The sequence below is a fragment of the Palaemon carinicauda genome, chromosome 3 (genome assembly GCF_036898095.1).
Source record: "Palaemon carinicauda isolate YSFRI2023 chromosome 3, ASM3689809v2, whole genome shotgun sequence".
NCBI lineage: Eukaryota > Metazoa > Arthropoda > Malacostraca > Decapoda > Palaemonidae > Palaemon > Palaemon carinicauda.
The window spans coordinates 44,752,659-44,762,137 of NC_090727.1; the positions used below are offsets into that span (position 1 = coordinate 44,752,659).

Sequence of the window (9,479 nt, forward strand, 5' to 3'; positions counted from 1 at the left end):
AGGAGTAGGTTTAAACAAAGAGGCTTATTCCTGCTCTTGTGATGGAAAGGGGGGAGGGGGCAAAACTGTGCTGCGCTCGGTCAGCTGGCACGAGAAAGGCCCCCTAAGGATATGGATGGAAGTGGAATTATGAGGAAAAAAAGGATAAAGGAGATAGGAAAAGCAGGAGCTGTTTCCTTATGAGGAAGACAGCCCCGCAATAACTATTCTCCTTCTAGGATTTTGGATTAAAACAGGATGGATTGAGGGATAAAAAGGATGCATATGAGGGTTTTAAGCTAAAAGCTATATCCCCTCTCTGGACCTGGATTGGAGGTTAGTAAGGATAGCAGGGGACTGTGAGGGGTTAGAGGTTAAGGATAGGATTTTGGTAAGGATGTGGATGGCAATGGGAACAAGTTCAGATAAGGTGAGTGACTCAATTTGTTGAGTCAAGGATGTAGGTTGAGGAGGGGAGGTTGCAGGTTGTGAAGTTGAAGCTGCTTGCAATGAAATTGCAGGTGAAGATACAGGAACAGTGGGTGCCTGGTTTTGCTTTGCAGATGCAGAAGCTGGAGCAGTGGTAGGCTGTCGTTGTCTTCTTTGGCGAGGAGGTCGTTGTCCCTTAGGTTTTTGAGGTGAAACTGGTTTGTTGTTTTTAGGAGAACTGGAGCCCTTCATTGCGGCAATTCTCCTAAGGCGTTCAGGGCACCGCTTGTTCCAGGCATGATGTGGTTTGGAACAATTTCGGCACTTTGGGCGAGTTTCTTGTCCATTCTTGTGGGCCTGGATACATATTTCAGTGTTGTGGCGTTGGCTACAAACACCACAGAAAGCAGGGCTTTTACAGTCCTCCTTGTGATGGCCATAGCGTTGACAGTGGTAGCAGCGAAGAGGCTCAGGTGTGTACTCTTGAATTGGAAACGTCCCCCATACTCCAAGATCCAGTGATGAAGGCACAGGACCTATGAAGGTGGCTAAAAGCCTCCTGACAGGGACGTTTTCACGAGTTGTGCAGCGGTCAGCTGTTTCTATATTGCTGCAGGATGTAACAATGGAGATTGGCATAGTAGTAGGATATCTTGAAATGATTGCCTTTCTTCTGTTTAAGGCAGGGTCTAGAAGAGTAAGATCTGGGACTTCTTGAAGGTGCTTGGCGGTTTCCAAATCTTTGGGAGTGATGATTAAGTCACCCTTACGATTTGGTCTAGCTGAGAGTTTAATGCCAGGTTTGACAGCCATGGCAGTAACTGCTGCATAGGATGTGGAGTTGTTGGAGAGTCTAAACTTTGGAAGAGGTAACTGAGATTCTTGCTGGGTAGGTGGAGAGCTGACGACTTCAGCAATGTTTTCCTGAGTAGGTGGAGAGCTGACAACTTCAGTAATATCTTCCTGGGTAAGGGGAGAGCTGACAACTTCAGCAATGTCTTCTTGGGTAGGTGAAAAGCTGACAACTTCAGCAATATCTTCTTGTGTAGGTGGAAGGCTGACAACTTCAGCAACGTCTTCTTGTGTAGGTGGAGGGCTGACAACTTCAGCAATGACTTCCTGGGTAGGTGGCCGGTTGATAAACTCAGCATAGGCTTCCTTGGTAGCAGGTGAATTTTGGATATAATTGACCAAAGCATGCTGTAGTGCATCTCCAAGAACAGACATCCAGTTGCAGTTCGATGGTTGTGCCCCCTGAGGCACTACCTCCATGGCAGTGGAGGAGGACGGTGCTGGAGAAGGAAGGTAGGCTGCAACAGGTGCTGTCTGTGAAGGTGACATAAATGATGAGGAATCCATGGGAGCTGTTGAAGATTGTTCAGGGCACTCTTCTTCAGAATCAGAGTCGTAATTAGATGCAGAACGTTCGCTCTGTTGTTGATATTATGCAAGGATCATTTGGGATGCAATATTACAAGAATTGCAACTACATCTGATGTTGTGGTAGGGAGCTGAGCGGTCTTGAATATGTTCAGAGGTGATTCCAGGCAAGGTAAATAGCTCAATTCTTTTGTGTTTGTACTGGTTGCATTGGGTACAGTTGCATTCCCCATGATAAAGGGACTTGCAATGGCGCACCTCTCCATAGAGAGACCATGCCCAATTACCAAGAATGGTAACGGACATGGTTGAACTCTACGGGAATCACTATGAAATTTTCGGTAGGTTACGATGATTATAATCCAGGGGAGTTGTTCACAGCACCGAGTCTAAGCGAATACTGTCGAGATGACCGTGGAAAGTTTAGTACTAGTCAGAACGACATTTACAACTAACAGAGAAGGAAACAAGAATATAATCTATTCTGATTTTTTCCATGATTTCAATTTTAAAAGCATCAAATATGTAGTATTTTATATATATTTTTATTTATATTTATCAAAATTAATGTTTTCAGCTTCAGACTACTTCTTCACTCAATAATGGTAGATTAAGATACTCGCAGTCATTCTTTTTCATCGTATAGATATGAAAATCTGCAATGATCCTTCTGTATATCCTTTCAAATGACACGACTTTGTATTTGAAGGGAAAAGTTTATGGAACTGGAGATATTCATCAGTTTTTATAATCATATAATAAAAGTAATAATAATTTCATATCAAAACTGGTCTTAGTCTCTCTTCAATTGATTGTGGATTTCAATCTACCATTATCGAGAGAAGATATAATAAAAGATTAAAATAAGATATTTTAATAACAGTAACACCATTAAAGTAGATAATTCTTATATAAAGTATAATAACCTAAATAAGAGTCAGAGAAATATGATAGTATGTTGTACCCGAGTATACTTTAGAGATAGATTGTGTTGTGACCCATTTCAGAATCTGCACCGTGTTGGAATATTCTCACTTGGCGCTGCGCAATGTGAAGATTCCCAGATCGCGCGACCAAGTTGGAATCGCATTTAGGTTACTGTTTAGTGAAACAGATTCACGTAAATAGGCCGACTGACTCTTTTACCTTATATGGCAATAGGTGTGTTAACAGTATAAGGTTCTATATGTGATCTCCTCGTCGTCTATGCAGTGATCAGGCCATTATTTAAAGTCAGGTCATTATGTGTGTGTTTCATTTGTTTCCAAGGCGTCTTAGTTATTGTGGTATGGAATTGCCACCCCTATCTGTCACTGTGTTTAGGCCACTTAAAATTGTTGAATGTCAGCCTCTAATTCACAAACAATGGGGAGGGTGTTGTAGTTAATTAACTAATATCATTTTCTTTATGCATTTGATATTTTTTTAACAGTGTGAATGTTAATTTCATAATGATTCAGAGCACCTTTAACACACTATCAATTGTCATAAATTACAAATGATTTTTTGTTGCAATCATAACCACATCTTGATGTTGGGAAGTCAAGAAAGGATATACAATCTTCTGGTAGTCTCTCACATTAAATGTAATGCAATTAGTCTTTAACAAACCAACAAACATTCATCACATTACAGCAAACATACAAGAACACTCAGATCATGCACATACAGTACAACCTTTCTGTAATGGACACCTCAATTCATATATCCACCATTCATGCAATCTTCAACTATCTATTGCTATAAATTACTATGTAACTAACACGCAAATACTTATCCAATATAACTCCCTTCTCATTCTATTCTGAGATTGTTAAAAATGCATTTAATATATTACCAGAATCCGTCAATTTCCATCGTTTTATTTTAACATTGATCATTGAAATCAGTAATAATAACAAACTCACAATGAGAGGCACTTTTGTATCATTTGATAGCAAATTAAAGCAATGCCTGGGTTCAACAATCCTTGCATATTTCCTCTAACCAGAAAATACTTATATATTATACACAATCTATCTAAATTGTGCTTTATTTAGGCGTCAACACCCTTAGGGAACCCAACACTGCATTTCAACTTTGCCGCACAAAGTAAGAATTCTAACATCGCGCAACCCGATTCGGAATCGGCGCAGATTCCAACATAGCGCGGAACATTGACTCTGTGCCATTCATAATCCCTGCAGAATTGCCATCTGCAGTTCTCTGAATACTTCTTGCAGTGTCTGTTCTCATTGTATAAGTGAGTCCATGCCCAGACACCTAAATAGAAGACAGACATGGCAGGCACAGATGGGAGACTGGTGTCCCCTGTGCCGGGTAAGCTGGGTGGGGGGTAACTTGGTGTCCAATGTGCATTGCTACGGGCCAACGCAAGAGCCCGTGTCCAGCACAAGGTTGGGAAATCTAACAAGTAAGCAAGCAAGTCCAATGTGCCGGCAGGCACAGACGGGAGCCTGGTGTCCCCTGTGCCGGTGTAACGGTCTGGTTTTCCCCCCGTCCGAAATTCCCCCCGGGGGAAATATGGCCCAGGATATATATCCCCCCGGGGGAACTTTGTCCCAGGATAATATTCCCCCTTCTGGGCCAAGATTCCCCCTTTGCTTGGTGGAGGTAACCATTATTTTTTTTTTTCGTTTGCCATGGAAATCAATTTCAATGGGATTTCATAGAAAAGCTGCACAAATTGCAAGACAATGAAGGGTTACATTTAGGCAATAAATTGAGGTCACAACATATTGCGTGGATAAAAAGAACAATGAATTTTAAGCGTGCTGCTCAGTTTCTTAAGTGAATCCGTATCAAACCCCATGCAATATTGCTTAGAAAACAAACTTGCTGATTTCGAAGAATGTGAGGGAACAATCAAATTCTTTAGTATATATATCCTCAATTCAAGAAATTTGTGCAGACGTAACTATAAACCTCCAAATGCAAAAAAAAAAAAAAAAAAAAAAAAAAAAAATGCCGGTTTGTTTAAGGAATTTATGATGAAGGCTGATATTGGGATAGTCCAAGGGGTTGTGACCTGCGAAGGTTTGTGACCTGGGAAGGGGGTCCGGGGGCTTGCCCCCGGCTAGGGGCTGTGACCTGGGAAGGGGGTCCGGGGGCTTGCCCCCGGCTAGGGGTTGTGACCTGGGAACTACTAGGTTAGGTTAGGTAGGTTTGTTAGGTTCTGTACCATTTTACAAATCTCAAATGTGTTAAATTATCATGTTTGGCCTATGTTCAGCCATTTACATGATCCATATGTTTTACCAACTGGTTACCTTGTTCTTATTTAATTCATCAAAATAGTTTATCTGTATGGGAGGGTGGGGGAGAAATGGCCTAGGGGGGGAAAAATATCCTAGGGCTGAAATTCCCCCCGGGGGAATAACAGCCCGGGCTGCTTTTCCCGGGGGGGAAATCGATCCTAGGCTAATTTTCCCGGGGGGAATTTCAGCCAGGGGGGAAAAATTTCCTGCTACACCGGGTAAGCTGGTACTAGCACTGGCAGAGAGTCTGGGAACTGAGCTGAGATTGCATTGCCTTATGCAAGGCACGGGCTCTTGCTTGTAAGACTCTTCTATGCTTGCTTGTTAGATTGTCCAGCCTTGTGCTACTATGGGTGGAGAGGGAGTTATGCATATATGGTCAGTCTCAAGGGCATTGTCCTTCAGTTAAGGTATTATTACTGTCTCTTGCCTCTGCAACTCATGAATTGCCTTTGAACCTTAAGGACAGGGATGAAGTTGCATAGGCCCATGCTCTTGAGAGAGAGAGAGAGAGAGAGAGAGAGAGAGAGAGAGAGAGAGAGAGAGAGAGAGAGAGAGAGAGAGAGAGAGATGCTTCTAATTCTCGGTTCTTTTTTTGGTGCGAAGATTTTCCCTGATTGCACATCAACCTTTCAAGTTGAAATAGCTGTATATATATATATATATATATATATATATATATATATATATATATATATATATATATATATATATATATATATATATATATATATATATATATATATATATATATATATATATATATATATATATATTCAATATAAAATAAACATATATAGAAATTGCTAGCTACTATGAGCATTTAAAATCAAATTTAATGAAAAATATAAAATATATTACATTCCTGTTTCTTTCTCATGTATTTAAATATATCAAAGCAATTAGTTCTTCTCAATACGTATTATGTTTCCTAAGTAATCATTCTCTCGTTTTATCTTCTTTTTGAGGAGTACAGGATAATTCCTGTTCCTTATTACATACCTTATAGACATTCAACGTGTATCAGAAATTATGCGGTTCCATTTCCCTCTGATAATTTAGAATATTTATGTTTTTTTTTCTATTTTTAATTGGTATTGCTTACATTTGTTCTGATTACAGCAATTATTGCAATAATTAATATTGAATTCCTACCATTTTCCGCGTATAGCAAATTTTCAGTTATTAGGATCTTAAAAAGTTTTAAAACTACCATTGCCGAAAATGTACCATAATCAAATTTTGGTTTCTCAAGAGAATAAAGAGAAAATATTAAAGTGTTTGCCTAACTTTCGCATGGCGACAGATTGATCCCAGCCCTGGTCCGTGAGTTTAAGCTGTTTACTGGGGAGGCCACTGCTATGGTAGGAAACCGCAGTGGTTTGTTGTGCTGGCCCGGCTGATGTTCTGGTGAGTATCTATTCAGCTGGAACTGAAACCAGACACCTCTTGATATCTATTAGGTCTATCTAATTATGAAAAACAAATTATATAATATTTTGAGCTACTTCTCTCCTTGTGCATCTTAAAATTCTGATGTTGTTTATTCATTCCCATAAATTATTTCTACTCATAATATGGAACCTGTGAAGGACTTTAATTTCATTAACATTATACCCTTTACACAATATGTTCATCCTTTTTTTTATATATATATTTTAAGAAATTTGACTTGAGAAAATACTCGCTCTAGTTAGAGATCTCTTGCTTGACGATACACTCGGGCACACTATTCCATCTTATTTCTCTTCCGCTCGTTATTTTCAATTGGTGTCGCAAGAATTTCCTATGTGTGTACTATACTATTGATGACTGCAAGCGTTCACTACATGTATCCACAGCTGCTTTGAAAACGTCCTGAACATCAAACAGTTAGTGGCACTCTACCCAGTCACCAATGCCATCTCAGGGTCTCGCACTACTTGTCGCCACATATTCTTTCTTGCAAGTCGCATATTGCAGCTTGTTCTCATCAAACCCACCTAACTATGTCGAAGAAAAGATTCTCAGCTTTTTCATGAAGCCATCAGCTTTAAAAGACTCCATGTAACCGTTTGTTAAAGTTGACCCTTAAGATCCAGTAACCATCTTCCTGTAGCGTAGATTTATAGTGGTGTGAAATCTCCTATAGGCTGTTTAAGAATACCATAAATAGGAAGGATGATCAACACACAAATTAGATGTTTGAATGCCTTTCAAAATCTTTGGTAAAATGATCTTTGCGGCCACAAAAAGTGCTTCAGTTAAATGATTCCTCTTTGTTGGAGGTTCCTTCCCTCCCTGATCCTGTATGTTTAGTAGGAAGTGGCATAACACCTGTTTTTTGCGGTTACATAAAAAAATCTTTTATGAGTTCTTATCTCTTTTCTTTCTGTTTAGTTCCATCATTTCCTTTATTCCTTTCCATGTTCCATCATTCATCCAGGGTTTTCCTCTATCTGTTATTCAGTAATTCATTTATTTGTACACTTTTACAATATATTCCCTTAACCTTCACGTCTCCGTCATTCAGGAAATAAAGAAAACCACAAAAGCCTACAATAAGATAATTTTACTTAAGAGAATTTATATTTAGAATGAATCTGAGTAGACTCATTATTATTCCAGGAATTTCTCCCTAAAAACAGAATTAATCGAGGGGGATAGGAGCGCTATATAAATACAGTGGCAGAGAATTATAAAACTCCAAATTGGCTAATTAATTTTTTCCTTACTAGAGTCATTTCACCCTCAAAAACTATTTTAGGGATCCCAGTGAAATACTGAACAGGAATTCACGTTAATCAAGAGAAATCTTGCTGAAAGCAATGGATGGGAACAGGAATGTATCACGAGGAAATCATGATAGAAATCTTCACCTTCAAAGCAAAAGAAAAAACAAATCTTTTGCTGTAAATTCATTTACTTTCTTCACTATCTCGGGTATATCTGCCCCGTACTAAGAGGATTATATTACCAACAGAGAAACGCTCAAATGAAAGGAAGTTTGAATGTTGAGAATTCAATCTATAAGTTTTCAGATGTTCGTTTATCAAAGTCACCCAATGAAGACCAAAGCTAGAACCAGGCGACTTGACTAATCATGAGAACCAGGAGTTAATTTAGATTATGGATGATGGGGCCTCTGCATTCTTCCTTGCGATGACCAAAACGTTGGCATCTATAACATAGAAGGGGCTCAGGAGTATATTCTTCGATGGGGAAAGTTCCCCAGACTCCTAGATCCAGTTTGGAGGGAGCTGGACCGATGAAGGTGGCAATGAGGCGTCGAACTGGAACGTTGTCTTTGCTCGTGCAGCAAACAGCACAGTCAATGTTGCTGCACGATGTTGCAATGGTGATAGACATCGTCACAGGATACCTGGTGATGACAGCTTTCTTCCTAATAAAAGCAGGATCCAGCAGCGTTAAAGTTGGGTCTTCCTGGAGGAATCTGGCTGTCTCAACGTCCTTGGGGTAGATGATAAGATCACCTTTCCTGTTGGGTCTTGCAGTGAGTTGCATGCCTGGCTTAGCAGCCATGGCAGCAACAGAGGCATAAGAGAGTTCGTTGTCAATATGTGAGAGCCAAAACTTTGGCAGAGGCTTCCTATAACTGTGTAGCTAAGATGTTCTCTGCAATAGCAGTGGCTCCTTGCAGGAGTGTCGTACGGCAATCTATGCAGTTGCAGTCCGAAGGTTAGAACCCCGTGATACCTGACGGTAATTCTCTTATAATATCAATCGCAGAAATATTATAGAGTAGGAAGCTGCCGGAGGGAACTTCCATCAGGACGACATGTTCATCTCACCCAAAAATAGATTTTTCCTAAGTCAAAATCCGTTTTTGAATAGAGAATTGTACATAGTTCAGTGACCAGCAGTGTTCCAAGTTGCAGAGTGGTCTGGTGTCTCGTACTAAATCGACCGATTAATTCAAATAAAAACATTTCCAGTTATATAAAAGAATAGATATTTATTAAAAATTAATTTAACAAAAGAATATAATTAATAATTTAAGTATTTATTGTCTTATTAGCTTTATATGACATAAAAATATCACTTTCAGATTTGAAGTCTGCAGTTCATTGTGATAGGTCGTAAAAAAAACCATTAGGAATCCTTAAATTCTTCAAGCTAGTTAAAGACAAAGTAGACTATCATTGAAAAGGGAAGAGTATTTATTACTCCTCCTAATAAAAATGGATGAGACAGAAGTGCAGTAGATTAACTTTCATTCATTCTTGTACACCTGGGCTGATATCTTATGATTGTCTTTGTGGACTCTGGAATCTATAGTCTACAATGAATCACTGGGTTTAGTAGAAGAGAAACTGTAGCCATCGCTGCCTGTAAAATCAAAGCCATAGAATTTGTAATTATACTTCATTTTCACGCCACTTGCACCAACAGTATAGTTTTTCCATTCGGTTATCATGTGTATATTATGCACAG

At 39.4% G+C, this 9,479-nt stretch overlaps 1 protein-coding gene across 1 annotated transcript; it reads right to left on the reverse strand.

Annotated features, from left to right (window-relative positions):
• Positions 1-285: 285 nt before the first annotated feature.
• LOC137631625 (uncharacterized) lies at positions 286-1,767 on the reverse strand. Its single transcript, XM_068363493.1, has one exon. It carries the CDS (start codon positions 1,765-1,767, stop codon positions 286-288), a length of 1,482 nt encoding a protein of 493 aa, XP_068219594.1.
• Between the last annotated feature and the right edge of the window lie 7,712 nt (positions 1,768-9,479).

What these genes read in the sequence shown, in the direction of transcription:
- LOC137631625 (XM_068363493.1), bottom strand. Translation starts at nt 1,767, where the DNA reads ATGGATTCCTCATCATTTATGTCACCTTCACAGACAGCACCTGTTGCA.